This window comes from Siphateles boraxobius, unplaced genomic scaffold (assembly GCF_051911475.1).
Source record: "Siphateles boraxobius isolate OS27281-9 unplaced genomic scaffold, OSU_SipBor_1 24, whole genome shotgun sequence".
NCBI classification, from domain to species: Eukaryota; Metazoa; Chordata; class Actinopteri; order Cypriniformes; family Leuciscidae; genus Siphateles; species Siphateles boraxobius.
The window spans coordinates 17,307,821-17,331,716 of NW_027508855.1; the positions used below are offsets into that span (position 1 = coordinate 17,307,821).

Below are 23,896 nucleotides of genomic sequence, written 5' to 3' on the forward strand. Positions count from 1 at the left end.
CTTAATCTTATTTCAGTTAAGGCACCCACACACTACAAGATAATCGGGCTGATTTTGGGCCCACTTCTCCCCCTCTGAGTTGGGTATAACACGTTACAAAGTATTCTATTTAATTAATTAATTACTTACTTTTTCGTCATAACGCAGTAATGTAACTCATTACATTTAAAATGTATGTAATTTGATTATTTCTAATCACGTTTGGCCGGCTGCGTCAGTTAATGAGCATGCGCTTTAATGAATTACCGGAGAGCGCGCTTCATGAGTCACACGCGCTCACACGCAAGGTCTCTCGCTCTCTCCCTTTCCTCCGTGTGGTGGTATTGTAGTTTTAACAGGTTTTCAAAGTAACTTGAAAGTAAAGTAATCAGTAATCTGATTACTTTTTACATGCAGTAATCAGTAATGTAATCAAATTACTATTTTAAAGTAGTAATTTGTAGTGGATTACTTTTTTTGAGTAACTTACCCAACACTGGTTAGGAGTGATTGAATCTGCTCGGAAAAACGTCGGAGCCGCACCAATTTCAAATCGTAAAAACCTAGCATCTGCTTGGGGGAACCCCTAGGACAACTCACACACACTCTGTAGAAGTTACCACGAAACGATAACTAATCAGAAAGCGAGTTGACGGAAGCTTAACAATATCCACGCCTTTATCCAAACCGGTTTCTTTTTTCTGCTAATTTTTTGTAAAAAGCAGTCCAAGCAAACACTGTTATCACATTTGACTCTCACATTTAGAAAATCTGATAAGATGTCTTCACCTTAATAACAAATGATCATTTAGACGGAAGTGAATCAATCAAAACTAACTTTAGCTGGAAAAAAAACATTTTTCAAGAACCACTATAAAACCAAACCAATCTCTGTTACCTTACATTATATGTTTATCTCTGTAAAGCTGCTTTGAAACAATCTACATTGTTAAAAGCGCTATATAAATGAGGATGACTTGACTTGTTAGTGTGTTCCAGAACTTTTTTCGTTTTTCATGTAATATTCATATTTTAATTCAGTTAACGAAAACGTTAATGTGGTTGTAGTTTTAGTTAATGATATTAAAAAAAATAAGAACAAAAATGTTGTTTAAAATGCTGTTGTGGTTTCATCAGATATTACCTCATTCGAATGCATGCTGCAGAATTATTCCTCTACAATGAACTTGTGATACATGAAATCAGATTTTATGAATAATTGATTTGTATGATTTTTTTTTTTCCGGAGCACAGCTTTTGTATGTTTTTCTGGAGAATAACAAATGCCTATGCTTCATACTTGATAAAACGTAGGACATTCTTAAAAGTAAATAGGTCATTTTTTGAGTCCATGTTGATTTGATCATCAGAAGGTAAATTTGATCTGCCTAATTGTAGTCACTGTATGTTAATCTCTTGGTAAACTCAATCAGGGTTTTGTTTGACACACACTGATCTACCAGATCATAAATTCCCCTCCATAATCCGTTTGCATTTATTAATCATGTTTAATAATTATCCCCCTATCATCCCCACAAGTCTGTCGTGTTTATTTTCTCCTCAGTTGGCCCAATTTGCTTTAATTTTTGTTTTGTTTTGTTCATTGTCTTGTTTTGTTCGTTTTGTTCCTGAATCACATTTCTCGGTCTCAAATCACCAACACCTTTCAGCTCCAGGTAACTATGGGACAGCTCCTGTGTGTCTGTGTTTAGCGTTACACATGTGTGTGTGTAGAGATGTTGTGTGAACTTCACTCCACCTTCATCTCATGGCTTTGAATGCTGTTTGTTCATAACCACAGTCTGCTCCCATCAGCAATAGTTTCTTAAAAGTTTGAACAGCTTGCCTACTAAATACATATGTATGAATGCTATGTTGAAAAATGACATTAAAGGAATAGTTCACTTCATTTCATACTACATCATGGTATATTCAAATTCTTCTATATTTATAAACAAACATAGACCTTATGTAGCCCCGCCCCTTTTCAGTGCAGCGCTTTTTGTGTTCTGTCTTCCGGTTTGTATTTCAACTGCATGACGGTAAGATCTTATGAATTTATGAATGAACTGCTCATTTTAATATATTCCTGGTCTACTGAGATTTGATATGACATCCACTTAAACATTACAATGCTCATGATAACTTACGTTAACTCCAAAATAAGTCAATCCTCTTCTCCAGCTTATTACTCTTCGACAGCTGCAATAGAAATATACAGAGCTACGCAAAAACTGAAGTTCAAACACAAAATTTTAAAGATGGCTGCGCGCTTGTTTCTCTGGTGCATAAGATCTATACAGTTCCTTTAAAAAGTGTGGGGTTGGGTAATTTTTTTTTTATGTTTGTGGAAAAAGTGTTTTATTCTCACAAAGTCTGCTTTTCCTTGATCGTAAAAATGGTAGGATTATTGAATATTACAAAAAAAATAAAAATTTTGTTTAATATATTTTAAATTTAATTTATTCCTGTGATCTGCATTTTCAGCATCATTACTCCAGTGTCACATGATGATACATAATATGCTGAATACATAAATTGCTGCTCAAGAAACATTTATTTTTATTATCAATGTTGAAAACAGAAGGCTGTTTTCTGTGATGCTTTTTTTCAGGATTTATTTGATGGATAGAAAGTTAGAAAGAACAGCATTCATTTTAAATAAAAATCTTTTGTAACATTATAAATGTCTTTAATGCATCCTTGCTGAATAAAAGTATTGATTTTTTTCAAAATGATAAATAAAAAAATCTTACTGACCCCAAATTTGGAACAGTAGTATAACGGACTAATGTAAGTTAGTTTTTCTTTTTGGGTGAACTATCCCTTTAACTGTTGTCTTTGCTTCTTTTTTTTTTTGTCACAGATTTCTATGAAAGTGTCGTAAAGTTTGATGACTCTTGAGTTTTGATTCAAGCTGTTACTCATATTCCTCTTGACAGTTTTTCTACCTGTAATCTAGATGTTCTTCTTGCTTTGCTGTTGTGTTCACACATGTGTCCTATCCTGTCTCAGTTATGCTAAGGGAGACCTGGACCTGTCCTACATCACCTCCAGAATAGCAGGTACACTCACCCGTGCAATAGGACTTCATTAGGGTTAAGACATCCAAAATGAATCTAAAGTTAAGTACTTGTCTCTTTGTGTGTTTTTGCAGTCATGTCTTTCCCAGCTGAAGGAGTTGAATCTGCCATTAAGAATAACATTGAGGACGTGCGTCTGTTCCTGGATTCTCGACATGCGGGTCATTATGCAGTATACAACCTCTCCAAGCGCTCCTATAGACCGGCCAGGTTTCACAACAGGGTGAGAGTGGATAGCAAAGTATTTTGCTTTTTCTCAAATGTAAATGATTAACAATTACAGTGACCTAAATTGATTTCTTTCCAAATATCATGAAACCAGTGTTGTAATTAAAACTAAAGCTATTAAAAATCCTTTTTTTAAATGAAGTAAAATATAAAAATTGAAAAAAATGAAAAACTTTTTTCATTAAATGTTGCCTTGGCAACTAACTGAAATAAGTTTAAAGGTAGAGTACGCAATTTGTTTTATAAACACTTTTTGTTATACTAGTTGAAACTCTCTTCACATCCTGAGAGCAATTAATAATAGAAGTGGTCTAAATATTAAAACATGTACATATATCTTGTGGAAGTCTCAGGACCAAAAAATGTCTCCAATACGATGTCTTATCTACCTGTCAGCGTATGTATTTCCATACTCCGCGCACCTGCTCGCGCAGACATCACACGATCAGCTTTTAGACATGAGGCAATTCAACATCGTCTCTCGTGACGCTTTGCAGACTCTGCTGCGTGTGTGTTCATGTTTTTTGGAGGAGGTATGTCTTTGGAGACGCTCTGAAGGGTGGGATCTCATGCTTTCAAAGCCAGCCTGCTATTGCTAGTCGCTCTGAAATTGCCTTTTACTTACCTTTAAGTTGAAGTATTACTAAAACTGGAATAAGCTAATAGAAATACATTTTAAAAAAACTAATGAAAATGAAAAAAGCCCAAAATACTAAAATGAAAAATAAAATGGGAAAATAAAAATATGAATACATTTTTTTCATATCAATAAATACTATAATAGTAAATAAATTTAATACAAAAATAACTAAATAAATCCAGAGTAGATGTCATACTTAATTTGATAAATATGAACACAAGGCTAGATAGAAGCAACATTGATTCAACCAATGGCATAAGTTTGTGGGTTGTTGGGTAAATGAAATTATTTTTGTTGATATTATTGGCCAGGTAATGAAACCCTTCACTTTTAAATATGGTGTCTAGTCTTTCTATTGTCTACACGTATTGTAATTGTTTTTCTGTGCCGTGCTGTACTTGATGAAACTCATAATTGTGTTGTGTGTGCAGGTATCCGAGTGTGGCTGGCAACCTAGACGAGCTCCTACTCTGAAGAACTTGTACAGTATATGTAAGAACATGCATCAATGGCTCAAACAGGACCAGAGGAACATCTGCATCGTACATTGCCTGGTGAGCACAGACACACACACACACACACACACACACACACACACACACACACACACACACACACACACACACAGCTCTTTTCCACCAATAATACTATCTACGTTTAAATGGACACCTTTTGTTTCAATTGGAATTAATTGATTACATAAGTGCAAAATAACGTGTTTGGGTTGATTTTGCGTTTATGTCACAAGCTTCAAATCAGAATTTATTCCTAATTAGGAAACTCGAGCACATGAATCTTTGTGCCGTGCTGCTTATATTTATCAAGCAGTAAAAACGCCCGAAACAAGGACTGGTGGGACCCTGTCCTGCTCCACCTCACATACGATGAGTGGAAGGAGAATTTTAGAATGACATTTATAACACTTCATTCAACAAAAACAACAGCTCGTTCAGTGTGTCATACGGCATTTCTACGTCATTTTACATGCGCAGTTCTTTCCAGTTTCGGTTTTCAACCCGATCAAGTGTTTACATGTCCTCTTTATCGGATTCGAAAAGGTTTAAACCACTTCTTACAATCTGAATGAAATTTTTGGGATTTGGCCTATTCATTCTGATTGAAGTGGTTACTTGTGACTTTTTTTATTCTGATTAAAGCACTAGTTGTACTAGTGTCATCTTCATATTGTGTTTGTGCTTTTGCATGCAGGATGGACGGGCAGCGTCGGCTGTGGTGGTTTGTGCATTCCTCTGTTTCTGTCGTCTGTTCTCTACGGCTGAGGCTGCAGTGTACATGTTCAGCATGAAGCGATGTCCACCGGGCATCTCGCCCTCACACAAGCGGTAACAACCTCTTCTCTTTATCACTTTGTTCCTTTGAAGTAAGACACACCGCAGACCAAAATGTCAGCACAGGTTGTTCTAGAACAAAGAAATGCTTGGTGGATGAATTCAGCAGCTCAAACACATGAACATGAGCAGTGAGCCGCAAGTGTGACCGTTCTTTGGTGCTGAGGTCACTTCCTTCCACAACTGTTCTTCGGCTCACCAAGAGCTTCTGCCGAACTTCGCAAGCTCATGAGACTCTTTTGACTCTAACCAGGTGTGAATTTACTAGATGTAAAGGAAATGACACAACCTTGAACTGTTCTTTTGCTCACTGGAACCAGAGCATTGAGCTGCCATTAAAAGAGTATCCCAGGCAGTTTTATTTAGTATTTTATACTATTATAGTATTTGTTAAAAAAAAAAGAAGTACTTTAATTTTTATATTTTTAGTTTTAGTTTAGGTTTTAATAATTGTATGTGCTTTTGTCATTTAATTCATTTATTTTCTATTTAGCTTTAATTAAAAAAAGGTAGTTGCCAAGAAAACACATTTTTGTTTAGGTTTTCTTATTTTTCTCATCGGATTTCTATTTTTTAACTATCTGATTTCATGTGATATCAAATGGTGTTTAATATTTCAGTTAATAAAAAATATTTTTTATAATTTTAGTTAACAATAACCAGGGTTATTATCATTAAATAAAACTAATACCATAATGAAAACATTTTCATTACTTGAAATAAAATAAATATAAAAACAAAAACATTAAACTTATTTTATTTCATCCATTTACCAGGTTGAAGTTGAAGCACTAAAATAACTAAAACTTTATAGAAACATTTATTAAAATCTAAACTAATAAAATGGTTAAAAACACACAACAGAATTACTTAAACTTTAACTAAAAGCAAAATAAGTCAATCTAATTCAAATAAAATTCTAAATATTAACAAAAACTGCAGAAGTATATAATTAATACTAAAATAACACTGACAGTAGCAACACTGGCTCCGAGGTTAAATATAAGTTGAGCTTTCGTATTTACGTACAGAAAATCTCAAAACTTGTGGATTAAAAGTTTAAATGGACTCTTATAAGCAATTTACAGCAACACTCATGTATGTACATATTTCATGCATGATATCTCCTTATGTGTGAGATTGCTTGTGAGGATGTGGAGTTCACAGCAAAGATCGTAAGGATTCATGAGAACGAGGTCAGACTTCTTATTCCAGACCTTGCATGTCAGATGATGAACCATGATGATGTTGCAGGTTGTTATTGGTGTTTGCTAAGCAATCATCACCGTTACATTTTAAAATGTGCAGTATTGCTTTTTTAAAACCTCTTTGTTTGAACCCCGGGTTCACTTAAATAGTGTTTTGGCTCAAGAACCGAATGTGTAGTTGTTCAGCTGAAGATTTACACTACCGGTCAAAAATTTTAAAGAATTACGATTTTTTAAATGTTTTTGAAAGAAGTCTTTCAAAAGAAGCATAAGGCTCAACATGGCTGCATTTATTGGATTAGAGATACAAAAAAAACAGTAATACTGAGAAATATTATTACCATTTAAAATAAGCTTTTTCTATGTTAATATATTTGGTTACACTTTATTTTTTACAGTGTCATTGTTACATATGTTACATGCAGTTATTATAGTAATAACAGTAAATTATGCATATTTACATGCAACTAACCCTAAACTAAACCCCTAATCCTGACCTAATGTAGTTACTTAATATTACTCCGTAATTATACATTTAACTACGATGTAACAAAAACACCTTAAAATAAAGTGTAACCATATATTTTAAAATATAATTCATTCCTGTGATGCAAAGCTGAATTTTCAACATCATTACTGCAGTCGTTAGTGTTACATAATCCTTCAGAAATCATTCTAATATGCTGATATGATCAAGGTTTTCACAAAGCAACAAAAAAATTAATTATTTCCATTATTAATAATTAAGCACTTATAATAATTGATAGCAATTGAGCACCAAATCATCATATTACAGTGCATTAAAATAATACTGTTCTACAGTATTTTTGATCAAATAAATACATCCTTGGTGAGCATAAGAGACTTCTTTTTAAACACACCGGTAGTGTACTGTGTGTTAACGGATAGGGATTGCATTAACCAGTGACTGTTGTTGTGTGTAGGTATATTGAATACATGTGTGATATGATGGCAGAGGAGCCCATAATCCCCCACAGCAAGCCTATAACCATCCGCTCTGTCGCCATGACACCCGTGCCACTCTTTAATAAGCAGCGAAACGGCTGCCGGCCGTTCTGTGAGGTTTATGTCGGTGACGAGCGCATTGCAACCACCTCACAGGAGTATGATAGGATGAAGTAAGTCACTCCTCGTCACATGATGATGATAATCATGTACCCGGCGTCTCCATCTCTAACTAACTTTGACGTTTCTGCAGGGATTTTAAGATGGAGGACGGGCGAGCGGAGATTCCTCTGAATATTACCGTGCAGGGTGACGTCGTGATTGTGATTTATCACGCCCGCTCCACGCTGGGCGGACGCCTGCAAGCCAAAGTAAGACAAGTGACCAATATTCTCCCAGTAAATGTTTATTAGCTAGATCTGAAATATTAACCAATGCAAATTAAATGGAGTTACTGATCAGTTGGACTGTAACTTTATTATGAATGGCATGATATGATATAAACAGCAATGTAAGAACAATAGTTTGACCCTCACTGACGATCTGAGCAAATCGAATCAAAGGCAAACATACCATTGCACATTTTTTAAAATGTTTTTTATTTACAAGAAAGAATTGAACTGTTTGTACAGACACAGTACTCTTTACATTTTCAATCTCTCCCAGACTATCCCAGAGCAAACTGCCTTGAAAGAAATTAATTAAAAGCTATAATTATAATAAACTAATTAAATTAAATAAGTAAAAAAAAATTTTTTAAAAAATGGTTCCTCATTTGTCGTAATTCCACCCATTTTAAGACACCATAATTTTTTTTGCAGATGGCTTCCATGAAGGTGTTTCAGATTCAGTTCCATACAGGCTTTGTGCCCAGAAACGCCTCCACTGTCAAATTTGCAAAGTAAGTTTCAGATTACTCTTATAGTGATCTCATATCAGTGTCGCTTTCGGTTGTATGTCAAAATGGTGATGCTATATGTATTTGCAGATATGATCTCGATGCGTGTGACATCCAAGAGAAATACCCTGACCTCTTCCAGGTACAAGTAAATGTGGAGGTGGAGCCTCAGGATCGCCCTAGCAACAAGACTACGCCCTGGGAAAACTTTGCCACAAAAGGACTTAATCCCAAGATCCTTTTCTCCAGCCGAGATGAACAGCAAGAGATCCTGACAAAATTTGGTGAGTTTTCTCTTTATTTGGTTAGTTTTTTTCCCCTAATTCTTCAGGGTTCTCATATGTCTTTATAAGTGCTTATATGGTCCTAAATAAGTCTTGAAATGTCTTAAATTTGTTTTGTTAAAATTTAAGGTCATAAATAGTCTTAAATATCTTGGTATAGCAACCACTATGGTATAGCAAATGTCTTAATGTTAGAATGTCTTGGATTTGGGCACGGAAAAACTGGAATCACGATACGGCCTAGTGTGGTTATATAACTTCAAAGGGCTATGATTTCATTAAAATGATTGCCATAATTCATCAACAGTAGATGGCTCACAATGTTTACTTTATGGTGTTTATATTGTCATTTGTTGCAGATGGTTGTATGAGTGCATCATGTTTTCTCCTTGTCTATTTGAATGAGAAGCTAGAAGTAGTTAAACATTGACATTTCAAAATAGGAGTCCTGGTCTATTTCGGGATTGTTTATAATTAAAAGTACCGTATTATGCATGAAATCTTTTTTTTTTTCTGGAAATTATTAGGGCTGGACCAGAATATTCGAATATTCGTTCGGTGGGTTGGTATTCGATTTGAAAATTTGACATTCGAATATTCGTTTTTTTTTTTTTTTTGCACACCTGGGATCCCCCGCGAAACGGTTCTCACTCGCGCTTGAATAAGGCCGGCGACACACTGGCTGCATGGCGTGAGCGTCTCAGCTGTGTGGCATGTACGTTTTTATTTCAGCTCCCATGTTAACAGGTTGGAGTTTGCACACTGCCTGTGTGAAACACGCGTCTCAGGCGCGGCTCGAGACACGCGGAAAATGCGTGCATGCTAGAAATAGAACCGACGCCTAACTGCAACGGGAGTGTTCTCTGGCTAGAGCGCAGAACAGCGGAGTTTGTATGGACCGAAGTGCATGCGTGAGCTTGTGTTTTGGGTTAAGCTGCGTTGCTTTGACATTGTGGAAAATAGAATAATAGAAACAAAATGTATTAGCCTTTTACCCGTTATTATCAATCTAAATTAATCTCGTTTTTAATTTAACTTAATTTCGTTTTTCTTTATTTAAATTTTGTTTTTTCTTTATTTAAGTTTCATTTTTCTTTATTTAAATTTCGTTTTTTCTTTATTTAAGTTTCATTTTTCTTTATTTAAATTTCGTTTTTCTTTATTTAAGTTTCGTTTTTCTTTATTTAAGTTTCGTTTTTCTTTATTTAAATTTATTTTTTTCTTTATTTAAATTTCGTTTTTCCTTATTTAAATAAATTTTTTTCTTTATTTAAATTTCGTTTTTCTTTATTTAAATCTACCCTTTACTGTGTCAGTAATTTGTTAGTCAGAAAAATATTAGACTACCTTAAAAGTATTGCTTAATTTAACAGACCTGTGTGTGTGCGTTTTATATCATAGTGGAGTGTCCGTTTTTGGAGCATATAAACCCTGCCCGCGTGAGTTGCGCTGCTTCCCGCTCGCGCTGTTCTGTAGCTGACTAAAAGTTTATTAATTCTGAATGTGTCGCGTCTCGCGTGTCCATCTATATTGCACCAAATGCAACACTGCACTCCCTTGTGAAGTCGGTTGGATGAACGGTTCTCGAAATAATCAAAATGCAAAAAGACAGACCAACACAGAGATTCCTGCCTTTATTAGTGAAAAGAATATGTTCAGCCCCCTCTCGCCAAAGCTTCGAATATTCGATGTTCATTACTACCGAAGCTTCGAAGCTCAAAAAATGGTATTCGGACCAGCCCTAGAAATTATTGCTATTTTGGTTACACAAACTCGGGCTGTGCGATTAATCGTATTTGATTTTCGATTTTGGCTTCCAATAATTATGAAAACTAGGTAATCGAGGTAAAACGATTATTGTTCCGCTGCTGCATTCTGTCCAGCGCACCTTCCTTTCATTCACAGCGGTGCGCTTTCGTTCCTCCCTTAAAGCCTATACTTAACATCCAAATCACCCAAATAAGTGAGTGTTGTAAAATGGAGTCCACTGTTGCTAAACTGCGGGACGTGTTTGATATTAAACAGTGTTGTTAAAAGCGTATTAAACCTCAAAAGAGACACTGTTCCCTAGGAGGCTTTCTGTGTGCGCGCTCGAGTCAGAGCCGAACGTGGAGAAGCTAATGGACCTCAGATACGTGCACACACACAAAGATGCCAAAATGGCTTTTGGGAGAGTATTCATAGTCTTAAATATTCAACATAGTAAACATAGTCTTCAATAAACGTGCACAGTTGAGAAAGAATGTGTGTATCAGTATATTGGATACACCTACACCAGATTTTCTGTCCAATCGAATGCTCTCTAGAATCTAAAGCTTCCTGCCCCCCTACATTATAAATAGCTAAAAATTTTCACTTGTTAACACATTTACTATTTTCTACATGGTGAACGGCACATAGTGCACTATATAGGGGATAGAGAACGATTCAGACAGTGTAAATATGCTTTCCATTGGGGCGAATGAAGTCTGGCTTCGCATCAGTGTCACGTGAACCGCTGCAACGCACACACAGTGAGCTCTGGTCCAGAGACACGACAGCACAGAAGGGATCATATGCAGGAGTCGGCTTAGACCAAAAAAACATATCAGACTCTTTTGAATTCTACCAAGAATGTTTTATTTTAAAGCGATATGGAGGAGAAAACGTTTAACAGACTCTGCATTAGAAGTAGCACTGAGTAAAAGAGACACCAGTGCCGTGCAGGAACATAAATTACTCCCTTTTCCAACTGCACATCCTCAGCATGATGATGACCACTGTTTTGCTGTAGTAACAGTTCTACAGGATCTGCTCGATATGTCCCACCCTGTATTCCTGTTTCAGTGGAAATTACATCAACACTTAATAACAATACACACTTCAAGGAACTTCAGTGGGACTTAAAGCTCTCAGATACCCTGCATTCTTGTTTTTTCGTCTACATTATGATGTTACACATTTCCTACTAGTTTTAACCTAGATTTATTTGTTCTTAATCTTTCTGGTTGATCAGGTAAACCAGAGCTTCCACGTCAGCCTGGTTCAACAGCCTGCTACGCCTCTGAACCTTCTCAGCCGGAGCATACGCCTGAAGGGCCGCAGACCGAACCAGATTCCCCATCTCCTCAAAGCACGGACACCAACGCCAACAGCTTCTTCCAGATGCTTGACTGGGAAGGTATACTGCACATTTATAACACGTTCCGTTAATAAGAACACAAATTCCTTACACATTGTCCCCCTGATTGTTTGCTGCCTCTGCACATTAAAGGGGAATTGTAAAAAATTGTAAATGTTAAAATTAGGGATTTCATGTTTCCTTGATTAAATTCAAATACTCTATTTTTAAAAAATCCTTGATTTGCAATTTACTCAATTGCAATTTGACCGTTTAACCCTTTCACAAGTAAGTTTAAAATATTCTAACTGACCCCCCAGCGTGGGTTTTTCAAGGCGACGTTATTTAGAACTTGTCACTTTAATGTTTCCATGGTGACGCGGCATTGCTTGTCACGTGGCACATCGCAACCACTACACATCGCTGAATGAAGGATGATCTGCTTTTATGTAATTTTTACGATTACACCGGTGTAATCGTACGTGCGAAAGGGTTAACCGACAAAATACCGGAAGTGGCGTGTTCCATGGACAAGAATCCATGAACCGCATTATATGACTGTTATCCAAGGCTGTACAATATTTTAAAACCATTTAAAAATCATAATATAGCATAGTGCTATTGTGAAATTGATCTATGCACTTATTAGTTGTACTGTATTATGGTGTATTTGCAGATGGCAGTCAGCAGTTCGATCGCTCTGACAGCCAATTGGATGACCAGGAGGACTTGAGTGGCGGCTCGGAGGAGGAGTCAGTGTCTTACTCCGCCCCCATTGATGGGACTCTGTCACGTGACACCAGTGAACCGCTCTTTGAGGCAGATTTCACAACCACACCACCTGACCCCCAGCCCGACACAGAGGACCTGCTCGGCCTGAACTCTGACCCCTGTCTTTCGGCCGAGAACATTTCTGTGGTGACGGGTTTGAAAAGTTCTGCTAGTAACAGTGATTTACTAAACGATCTGTTCGCCCCTCCATCCAACGCTGCTAACACAGAAGACCTGATCGGAGAAGGTACAGGAGAAGATCTGTTCTTCCCCAAAACGTCCAGCCAACCGGCACCAACTGCTAATAAAGGTACAAGAGATTTCCTAAAAGAGTGTTTAAATATAGTGTTCAGTACCAAAAGGTTGCAAGTTTGACACCTGGAAGGCATGATTCACCACCTATAATAATAAATATAGATAATAAAAGTTTTAAATTACATTGACTTTCTTTCTGTAGACTTCTTTGACCCCTTTGGTGTGGGGTCAGCATCTTCAGGGTCAGATCTGTTTGGTGACCTCTTGGGGTCAGACGGTGGAAGTAGTGGGTTCAAAGCTCCGCCTCCTGCATCCAACTCCAGCCTCTTTAACCTCAGTGAGTTCTGCTCCGATTTACATATGAATCAAAGTAGTGTACTACTAAATCATTGGTAACACTTTACAATAAGGTTTCATTAGTTAAAATTAACTAAGAATGAACAATACTTCTACGGCATTTATTAATCATGTTAATTTCAACATTTACTAATACATTATTAAAATCAAATGTTGTATTTGTTAACATTAGTTAATGCACTGTGAACTAACATGAACAAACAATGAACAGCTGGATTTTTATTAATTACCATTAACAAAGATGAATAAATACTGTAACATTTGTATTGCATGTTAGTTAATACATTCAATAATGTTAACAAATGAGGCCTTATTGTAAAGTGTTACCAAATCATTGTTTTATTATTTTAAAAAAGGACAAATAATTGTGGTTATTTAGAGCAATGTTTGATTTGAGTCAAAAGGGATAGGGTCACCCAAAAATTTTAATTTTCAGAATTTTCATTTATGGGTGAACTATCCCTTTTAAAGCTTTTAATTTTCCTTTTTATTATTTTAAGCATAAATAAACATTAAGTTCTTTGGTGTTTTTAAAGTAAATGTCAGGGTGTCTGAAAGTGTCTTTCATAAAATATTTCATAAAATGAATATTCATGAAATATTTTGCCAGATAAGTTAGCAAGCGAGACTCCGAAGATGACATCATCAGCGAGTCAGCCTGATCTGTTAGGTGGGTGGGACAACTGGACCACAGGTGGAACCAGCACGACTATTAACATGACCACCGCTGCCAGCAAACCTACTATGAGTGGTAGACAAACATTCATTCATTCATTCATTCAGATAACCAGACCTTAAAACAGTTACTTGGTTAAGTTGGTAACGCTTTACAGCAGTCTAATTTGTTAACTTTAGTTACTGCAATAACTAACAATAATATCACCATTGCAATATTTTTTTCTTCCCTATTGATGTATATCCGAGTAAAACAGCTTCTCGAATGAAAAAATGTAGGGACTTGACTTTAGCTCATGGGGAATTGATTGACTGGTTGTGGTTTGCTATTGGTGGATCTCATGTGAGTGACAGGTTGTCCCGCCCTCACGCCAGTGAACACATCATCAGAGAAGAGAGGAGATTGTCCGTTATTTTTATATAAAAGATTACAAGGGCATATGATTTTTTGTTAAATAAACATGTTGACAGATGAATCATTTATAATAAACTGCAATATTCCATGAAAAATATTAATTTTTCTAGTTTGATTTCATGGAGGCTTTAACCAGCAAATATATTTTACAGCATTTATTAAACTTTGTCAATGTGAGTTAATAAAAAATGTACTTGTTCATGTTGGTATTGGTAACAGTAATAACTTTTGATCTTTAACTCTTTCCCCACCATTGCCAATTTGCCAATCGTTCCGAAATTTCCGGCTTTCCGTGTTGTAAATGTTATACGGTAGGGGGCGCTATATCGCATCTTCTGAAATAATACAGAATCTCCTGCTCAAAAGACTTGAAGAAGCAGAAACAAGCAATATCATATGTAAGCAGATGCATATGTAAAATAATGCGATCATCAACATTAAACAGCATATAAATCAAAACTCCCTAATGTTACCAATGAAATGTTGACCCAGGATGAGCTATAGGACTGTGAAGCTTTGTGGGTGTTGATGGACTCGATCTACTCCATCTGTGTTTTGATCATCGATCTGAATCCAATCCACACACGGTTTTTTTTCTGCTTTTTGCCCAAAATGTTGCTTTTTTTTTTATGAAACTTGCCCACATTCAAGTGTTGATAAAAAAAAGAATGCATGAAACTAGAAAAAAAAGCAGAGGCTCTGTTCTTTCTTTTTATATATTGCATGTTCAGATATTCATTCAACATAATGTTCTGGGGGCCATGAAAATTTTGTAAATATGATCGAAAATGCTGGCGTTGGCTGGCAACGTTTTAAGAAACCCTGGCAGGGAAAGAGTTCAACTTCACATAAGAAAAAAAAAGTAATGCACAGGGAAAAGCTGTGACAAAGTCTCCATTGAGCTCATTAATTCTACATTCACTTACTGTATGATTTTAATCATCGTTCTTAATCTGATCTGGATGTAGCCTTTGACAAAAACTTTTTTTTCTCAGCTTTTTGCTCAAAATGTTGCTTTTTTTTTATTAAACTTATTCGCATTCAAGTGTTGATTAAAAAAAAAAGAATGCATGAAGCTAGAATAAAAATGTTTTTTTTTTTTTTTAAAGCAGAGGCTCTGTTCTTTCTTTTGATATAAATTACATGTTCAGATATACAACAAAATATTCTGGGGACATGCAATTTTTGTGAAAATTATCAAAAATGCCGTCGGTGGCTGGAAACGTTTTTCAGAAACACTGGCAGGAAAGAGTTAAAATTGAGATCAACATTAAGATTAATAAATGCTAGATAATAGAAATATTGTTAGTTCATGTTAACTAATGTATTTAAATAATTTTAACAAATGAAACCTTACTGTAAAGTGTTACCATTAAATTTAACAATAACCCTGTTCACACAATCAAACACTTCCTATGTTTACCGGTCAATCAGCTAATAAGATTTTCTGGTTAGTTGTTAGAATACTCATGATCCAGTCATAGCAGCCCACAAAGTAATTTTGAACCCGTCTTTCTTTGTGCAGCCTCAGGACTCTCATCTTTCTCCAAGGCCAAATCTCAGAGCTTTGACCCCTTCGCAGACCTGGGCAACCTGCCCTCAACACTACCTGGTATGTTTTACTGTATTAAATGTCAGTGTTGACCCTTTATCAGACTACTTTATCATCATATGTCGTTCATATCATGTAACTAACACTGATTTGTGTTTAGGCTCGTCCAGTGCTGGTTTCTCTGGTTCAGGTTATAAAGCGGCGCCCTCTGCGGGTGGCCCAAAGAACTCAAGTCAGCAGTGGCAGCAGAACCCTCGGCCCTCATCTGGCCCGAACAAACCCTGGATGCCTCTAAACTCAGCCTCCAGGCCGCCAACCCAGTCCTCCAAACCTGTTCCCCAACCGGCTAAACCAAACTACGTCCCCAGCTTCAGTGTGATCGGTGGACGAGAAGAGAGGGGGATCCGTGGACCGGCCTTTGGTAAGGCTTCTGAACAAATGCGTGAAAGTTGCAAATTTGAAATTATGCTATTTCTAATAATTGTTTGGGCAAAAAATATTTGATCTTTTGTAATTCAGCTGTTTGTGCATGTTTCTGCAAAGTTACAAAGTCCAAGGCAAAAGAAGTGGATGCCTGAAACGCCTCGTTTGTAGTCCTGCCATTATTTCCGTGACTTAAGAGCCCGATATACTCATTAGGAAGTTTTTTTTCTTTTTCTTCGCTTAGGGACGAAAAGAAGTTTGAAATACCTTAGCAGCGGTATAGAGGGTATGCACTGACGTCTCTTTACCGCGGGAACACACACCCTCAGCCAGACTGATACTCCTTTTCCACCAAAGCATTTTGAGAGCCAGTTTCGGAGTCGGTGCCTACTCGCGAACCAGTTCTTTGTGTTTCGACGGCCAAAGAACTGGTTCTCCGCCAGGAAAATTGGTTCCAAAGCGGCACCAACTCTTTGCTGGACTAGAACCGTTCTTCTACCACATCATGCTTACGTCGGGGGCTGGGGGCGGATTTATTGTGACCAACAACACGACGGGAAAGGTTGTGACTGCCATTGCTAAAAACACAGCGCTAGTAGAAAGATAGTACAACGATTGAAGAAAGATGGATTCTAAAGTGAAACAGTGGTCGGTAGAGGAGACACACTGTTTGTTACCGGTATGGTATTGTTATGCTTGAAGTTGGCGCAAACGTTTCTGGGAAAGCGAAGACGTATGGCGACGTACACAGTGACGAAACGACGTCGTTCGCTGGGCTCTCTAGTCAGTGGAAAAACAAACAGGTTCTTAGAAGGTTCGCAAGTTGAACCAACTTTGAACCAGCACCAGTTCCGAACCAGTTTTTTTTTGGTGGAAAAGGGGTATGAGTGGCAAAAGAGCTGCTGCATGACTGGATTTAACAGGGGAAACTGCGAAAATGCAAGTAAAACAAATGATAATCAGTCTAAACTAAAGGTTAGATTTGATAGTGTTCCTTACAACTTACCAAAGATCCAGTGATCCATGGATATTGACATGCCACCAGGAATCGTGTTTCCTGACATTTATATGTGCCTGATTTAGACGCCAGTGAAATACATAAAGCAAATTTGCCTGTGAACAGTTTATGTAAATGCAATGTATGTTGTTTCTGTGATAGCGGTGAGAAAGCATCTGATCATAGTTGTATGGATATGTTTGCACCAGCTCTTCAATTTGGAACTCAGGTTCTATATAAAAAACATGACATGACGACTTAATACAATAGAGTTCTTTAAATCAAAAAGCTTTGCAAAATTAAACATGAAAAAACAGTGTCGCTTTCAATTAGAATAACAACTTCTGTTTCTACTATAAAGCAGCTCTCCAGTGTTTTTACTTGTGGGCGTCTGACCTCGACGGACTGAACCGGAGAAATTAACTGGAAAAGATTTCCACGTCAAAGAAGGCGGAGCTTCAGAGCCACACCTATGTATTATATAATCGCCACAGACCAATGGCAGTTTGAAGGTGTTTACCAGCTAGGGCGAACCTTTCCAAAAAATCTGGCCTGATTTTGTTCTAAATGATGGCAAACCACAGTTTATTCTTGATTTCACTTATAGTATATCAGGCTCTTTAGCTACATCACCTTGTTATTTGCATAAAGCTTGCCATCTCGCTGCTTTGGACCGCACTCAAAGTCCAGTTTGTGATTTTGCTATCGTAATTGATTTTCGATTTCGATTTCTGCTTCCAATGATTATGAAATCAAGGTAAAATAATTATTACGCCGCTGCCACACTCTGTCCAGCGCACCTTCCTTTTCTTCACAGCAGTGCGATTTCGTTCCTCCATAAAAACTTAACATCCAAATCAACCAAATAAGTGAGTGTTGTAAAATGGAGTCCACTGTTGCTAAACTGCGGGACGTGTTTGATATTAAACAGTGTTGTTAAAAGCGTATTAAACCTCAAAAGAGACACTGTTCCCCAGGAGGCTTTCTGTGTGCGCGCTCGAGTGAGAGCCAAACGTGGAGAAGCTAATGGACCTCAGATACGGGCCTAAACACACATTTTTGAAGAGTATTCACAAAACGCTGAAGTTGATGTCTTAAGTAAATGTATACAGGAAGATGTAATTTGAATCATTGAGCTATATATACATAAAAAAAGACAAGTAAACTGCAAGTAATAAAAGAAGAACAAATAAATACAATGAAAATAAAGAGAAAAAATAAGCCATAAAATGGCTTTAAGTTTCTCAGGTGGGTCTAACAGTATATTCATGTAAAAAAAAACACCACAGAAATGAAGTAATCTAATGTAAAATAACAATGGATAGTTTATTTCATACAGATTAATGCTTACAATTAAAGTTAAAAAAGTTATTCAGTCAAGAGCAGCGAGTGATTTTCTCTTTGTCTTTTGCAGCAGGTTTATTAGGCTACTGTCACTTTAAGAGCGTACGCACGGATCCAATATACTGTTACACAACATGTTTTCTCTAACTAGTTACATTCCAAAACTGACTGTATTTTCCTGAATACTCGACAAGACAGTGAAATACATACAAAATTATGTCAAAATGCCCGTTTAAGCGCAATAAGCCACGAAAAAGAAGTCCAGCTTGTACTCTAGAGCTGCTTAAATAGATCATGATGATACTTGAGTACGTGATTTGGGATGCAGCGAGAGGTTTCAGGCAGAGAGTGACATGCGGAGCTGCTGCTATTTGCAGTAATATGTTGTTGTACTTGTACTATAATTGTGTAAATGTATTCTAGCAGACCCCAAAAATAAAATGATATGACTTTAAAATATTATATTTCTTATCAAGATTCAGTCAGCCTCTAATGGCGACTAAATGCAATAATTGTCATGGATGATTTGGTGCGTTTATGATGCATTAATACATTTCATAAATGTGTTGTGGTTGTTATTGTCTGCTCTTGTTGTACAGACTGTTTCTGTCCTTTAGGTCGTAAGCCGAAAGTGAAAGAAGACGACTTTGAGGATCTTCTGTCCACACAAGGTTTTGGCTCCAAACCTGACAGGAAGACGCCCAGAACTATTGCTGAGATGAGGAAGCAGGAGCTGTCTAAAGACATGGACCCTCTCAAGCTTCAGGTACAGATGAGCGTGTAGCACAGTTTCTCAAGATCATGTTTACTGATCTTTGGGCTTGATGATGATGATGATGTTTGTATGTTAGATCTTAGATTGGATCGAGGGGAAGGAGCGTAACATCCGGGCTCTGCTCTCCACGCTGCACACGGTCCTGTGGGAAGGAGAAACCCGCTGGAAGCCCGTCAACATGGCGGATCTAGTCACACCTGACCAGGTGAAGAGGGTCTACAGGAAGGCTGTGCTTGTTGTGCACCCAGACAAGGTATGAGATGTTTACATTACAGCAATGTTCAAACAGAAAGAAAGTTAAAAGTACAACAAAAATGTATTAAACCCGTCTGAAAAAACGTCTGCTGACACAGATAAGGCTGTACGGGCGGAGAAAATCTTTTTAAGCAATACTACCAGTCTATTTAAGTCAAGTCTCCTTAATCTGTATTGTGTAGAGCACTATATAAATAGTTCAAAAGCAGCTTTACGGTTTTAAAGCAGCTTTACGGTGATAAACGGGAAAGTAATGATTCAATGATCCAAGCAGAATAAAACTCTGCAGTAAAGCAGCTCTAGAAAGACAACAGTGAACACACATTATGCAGCTGAAATCAGTTCAGTGTTGATTTAGTTTTGTTCAATAACTGTGTGAAGTCAATTATGGAATGAGTTCAATTCATCTAAAGCAGCTCTGGAGAAAATAATGATGTCATCGTCCAGCTCAGTTCAGTTCTCATCCAATAGTGTCAGTGCAGTCAATAATATTTCTGAATATTACGTGTCCCCATCAATTTAAATGTTTTATTTATTGTATGTATGGATGCATTTTAATCATTTGTTTATTATGTGTCTGTTTTTTTTATTTATTCTTTGTCTTATTGTTTATTTAGTTTTTAAATAATTAGTTTTTTAAGCAATATTTTGATTATTATTAAGCAATATATGAATAAGTAATATGTATGAATAAGCATTTTGACAGTAATACAAATATACATTTATATTAATACAAGTTTTATTTTCATTTCATTTATAGTTAATGTTAAGCAATATAATAATTGCAAATATTAATTAATAATAATACAATTGTTTTCATTTCAGACATGACCATTTGTCTATTGTTTTATGTCAAGAAAATAATAATTAAAGCAATATGTTAATTATAGTCCATATACTAAGCAATATATCTTTAATTATTAAAAATGTTTGACAGTAATAAAAATCTGAATTAATATTAATAAAAGTAAAAATTTTGTCTTTCCCCCCCCGAACATGTTCTTGGCATATTTCGAGTTTCACTCTTAAACTGTTGACTGGGAGCAGTTTAAAGTTGCTTATTTTGATTTACAATTATGAAGGTTACATTTTTTTTTTTCATAAATATGTTTTAATGGATTAATCGTTAACTATAAATGCAGTTATCTGCGTTAAGAAAATAAATGGGGTCAATTTTGATTTGATTCTTCAATTCACTGCTAAAGAGTTCTGCTTCCGACATGTTGTGTTGGTGTAACTCTCATCTTTGTGTTCAACAACGATGTAGTAATAATGGAGACTCTCTCTCTCTCTCTCTCTCTCTGGTCTTCAGGCCACAGGTCAGCCGTACGAGCAGTACGCTAAGATGATCTTCATGGAGCTGAGCGATGCCTGGTCCGAGTTTGAGAACCATGGATCCAAAGCCCTGTTCTGAACACGCTCAGTGAGCGTCTGCCAGGTGCAGCGAGCGCCCTACAGGCACAGCGCTCTCTCTCTCTCCTCACACACACACACACACACACTGAGAGAGAGAGAGAGAGAGAGAGAGAGAGGCTGGCAGTGGAACAGATCAATCACAGGAAGAAAACAGACCTCTTATGTTTGAGGAACGGACAGATCTCTTCCTGAACTATCAAACGCTCTCCCGAGTGAAACCTGTAGCGTTGGATTTCTCCTCCTTCGAAAGCGGACCATGCTAGCATCCTTTTCGCAAACACACTAACACACACACACACACACACACACACACACACCTGAGACTACGGTCTGTCTTGCACTTCAAAGGAGCTTGAAAACTGATGGTTTCTGGGATGAAGACAGACATGATTATCGCTGATCTATTTTATGCCATTCTATGCATCACACTTTTGTCATTTTTTTGTTTTCACCTTTTTGTTTTTCAATCAGTGTGGTTTGTCAATTACTGATGTAAATATTCACTTTACTCGTGTGTGTGTGTGTGTGTGTGTGTGTGTGTGTGTGTGTGTGTGTGTGTGTTTAAGGGTGGATCGTGTTCATGTGAAGCGAATGCAGGGGTTTTGACGTCTGCTCTCCATGATGTGAAGTTTCTGTTGGACTTTTCATCACTTTCACTTCAGTTTCATCATGTTTTCACTGATCTCAAGTGTTAATTGTCTCCAGGCACCTCGTTGGAAGGTGTTGTTTGTGTACTTGTAGGTTCAGGGCTCATTTTCTGCAGTCCGAAGGGTATTCCACTGACCGAAAAGAAACTTAACTTCAACAAAACCTCTGAGCTCTCCATATATTTTTTTTTTTATCTCAAAACAAGGACCAATCAGAAATGTCTGTCTTATTTATTGTTTTGAAAGCTGTACATGGCTAATGGATGGATATAAAAAGGACTAAAATATCAAATTTATTGTAAAAGATTAAACAAGCTGAGCATTTTGCAAAACTAAAATCATTCCAAAGCATCTACTAATATGAATGTGCTTTTTAAGATTATTGCTGGCAATTTTGAATGTAATTGTCATCTTTTTTTTTTTTTTTTTGTATTCCTTGTACTATTATCCTATTTTCAATGTGTTAGCAAGTCTTCACAATATTTTATTTGATGTTTCCATAATCCTCCTAATAATGACACTAGAAAGTGCGCACCTATCCCTCGGGTCATCAGGCCAAATTCAGATGTACCCATATCCAAATGTAAAAAAAAAAAAATACAACTTATTAGAGGACGATGTTAGGGTGGAAAATAATTTGTGTTGTTTTTATAAATATAGCTTCCAATATTTTTGTTATAGAAAAATCGAGGACTGGAAGAAAATGCTCTATCATTTAGACTGGGACTTTCTGAGATTATCCATGTACAAGACTTGCAACACAGGAAGTGATCCAGTCGGACTGAGCAAAACCGAATCCTTCCATCGGTTACTGGTGTTTTACTACTGTTAAAGAGGACTGATGGGCTGGTTCAGATCGTCAGCTCACTGTTTTGTGTGATTTTGGAAACGTTTCAACTAATTCACCCTCCACCAAAGTCATGAATGGTCATAAGAGTTTCAAACTGGAGTGTGGCATTTCTGTTCAAAATCATTACTGGTTGTATTTAATAGGTTCTGATTTAAATAAATGACTTTGTTCAGTCTAAATAAAATGTCCTTATACTTATGGGTAAGATAAGTATATATTCGCAGAATAAGAATATGAAAGAAAATAAACAATGCTGCTGTATTTTGGTGGAGAGTGAATAATTTTTTTAAATAATGTCACAATTGTTTTTCTCTTGCCCACTCAGCTTTCCTTTGGATGTAAAACTACTGTTTCTCACCAGATGCCTCCTGCAATGGAGAACAAAATCATAACACCACGGTCTTAAAAGATATTTTTGTCTTTGTTTTCTTTTGACCAATAAACCATAATCATGGTTTGGGTTTAGATTGTCTATTATTTAATTTTTTTAAGCATCAGTCTGTATGTCACCTAATGATACAAATGCAAGTATTTACATAAGTAAAATTCCTGTAAGAGAATTTACATCTTCAGGTATGGCAATACCATATGTATTTTATTAATACAGTTGAATGTATGCAAAATTGTGCACATCATGCACGTCTAAATGCATGAATTATATTGCAATATATATTTACCTCAGTTTAAACATTTGCCATTCATTTTAAAGTATGCTGCACTAGTACACAGTGTGGTCTCAGGTTCACGCAGCATCACACGTCATTTGCGTCAGAATACGCAGATCTGTGACATCATCATCGACCACAGTGCTCTTATTATGAAACTAGAAATTTACAACCAACATCAAATCGATTTAATCCACTTAACCTACAACCAACCTAATTTAACTTTAATCTATAACTATTGCAAAATTATAATACTATCTCAAATGTATAACCCACTAACTTGCATATATAATAATTCTAATCAAGCTTGGGTGAACGAATTACCCATTCTAGCAGTTGCGCTACAAGTCTATCAATACTATCCATCTAAAATGGACTACCGTTAAATGTAAGACCATCATCCATGCAGCAAATCTCTTGATCACCAAACCTGCTCTAATCATCTCGGGTTTAACCGATCATATAAGGAAAACTGACAGGATCACATGAAGAGTTCGCTTGCTTGTTGATGGGTTAAGTGGTCGCGTAGTGTGAAGTAAACTACTAAAGCAGGCATTAGGCCTTTAAAATAAAAGTCCTGTTCTAATGATTTACAACGACCACTAGGCGGCAACCACGTGTTACTTACTGATGAATGCAGAGTTAACAGAACGAGAGCGTATTGTTTTTCTCTTCATTGTTCTCTAAATATACATTATTTAATGTTTAAAAACTATATATTCTGATTCATATCCGTACCGTTTTGTTTATTTTATCCAGTGACT

At 36.6% G+C, this 23,896-nt stretch overlaps 1 protein-coding gene across 9 annotated transcripts in view; it reads left to right on the plus strand.

The window, feature by feature from the left end:
- Positions 1-22,922, plus strand: part of gak (cyclin G associated kinase) — a 40,916-nt gene extending 17,994 nt beyond the window's left edge. For 2 of the 9 annotated variants that reach the window (XM_077241692.1, XM_077241690.1), the window contains 17 exons: positions 2,995-3,044; positions 3,137-3,285; positions 4,362-4,484; positions 5,140-5,273; positions 7,432-7,626; positions 7,707-7,824; positions 8,275-8,354; positions 8,442-8,635; positions 11,631-11,795; positions 12,412-12,816; positions 12,964-13,098; positions 13,729-13,869; positions 15,734-15,820; positions 15,921-16,181; positions 19,142-19,290; positions 19,376-19,552; positions 20,867-22,922. In XM_077241692.1, coding sequence (XP_077097807.1) covers positions 2,995-3,044; positions 3,137-3,285; positions 4,362-4,484; positions 5,140-5,273; positions 7,432-7,626; positions 7,707-7,824; positions 8,275-8,354; positions 8,442-8,635; positions 11,631-11,795; positions 12,412-12,816; positions 12,964-13,098; positions 13,729-13,869; positions 15,734-15,820; positions 15,921-16,181; positions 19,142-19,290; positions 19,376-19,552; positions 20,867-20,968 — 2,665 coding nt within the window. In that variant the 3' untranslated portion in view covers positions 20,969-22,922. Of the gene's footprint in view, positions 1-2,994; positions 3,045-3,136; positions 3,286-4,361; positions 4,485-5,139; positions 5,274-7,431; positions 7,627-7,706; positions 7,825-8,274; positions 8,355-8,441; positions 8,636-11,630; positions 11,796-12,411; positions 12,817-12,963; positions 13,099-13,728; positions 13,870-15,733; positions 15,821-15,920; positions 16,182-19,123; positions 19,291-19,375; positions 19,553-20,866 lie in introns of all 9 variants that reach the window. The other 7 variants (XM_077241691.1, XM_077241698.1, XM_077241696.1 and 4 more) reach the window with 5 other exon arrangements.
- The last annotated feature ends 974 nt before the right edge of the window (positions 22,923-23,896 follow it).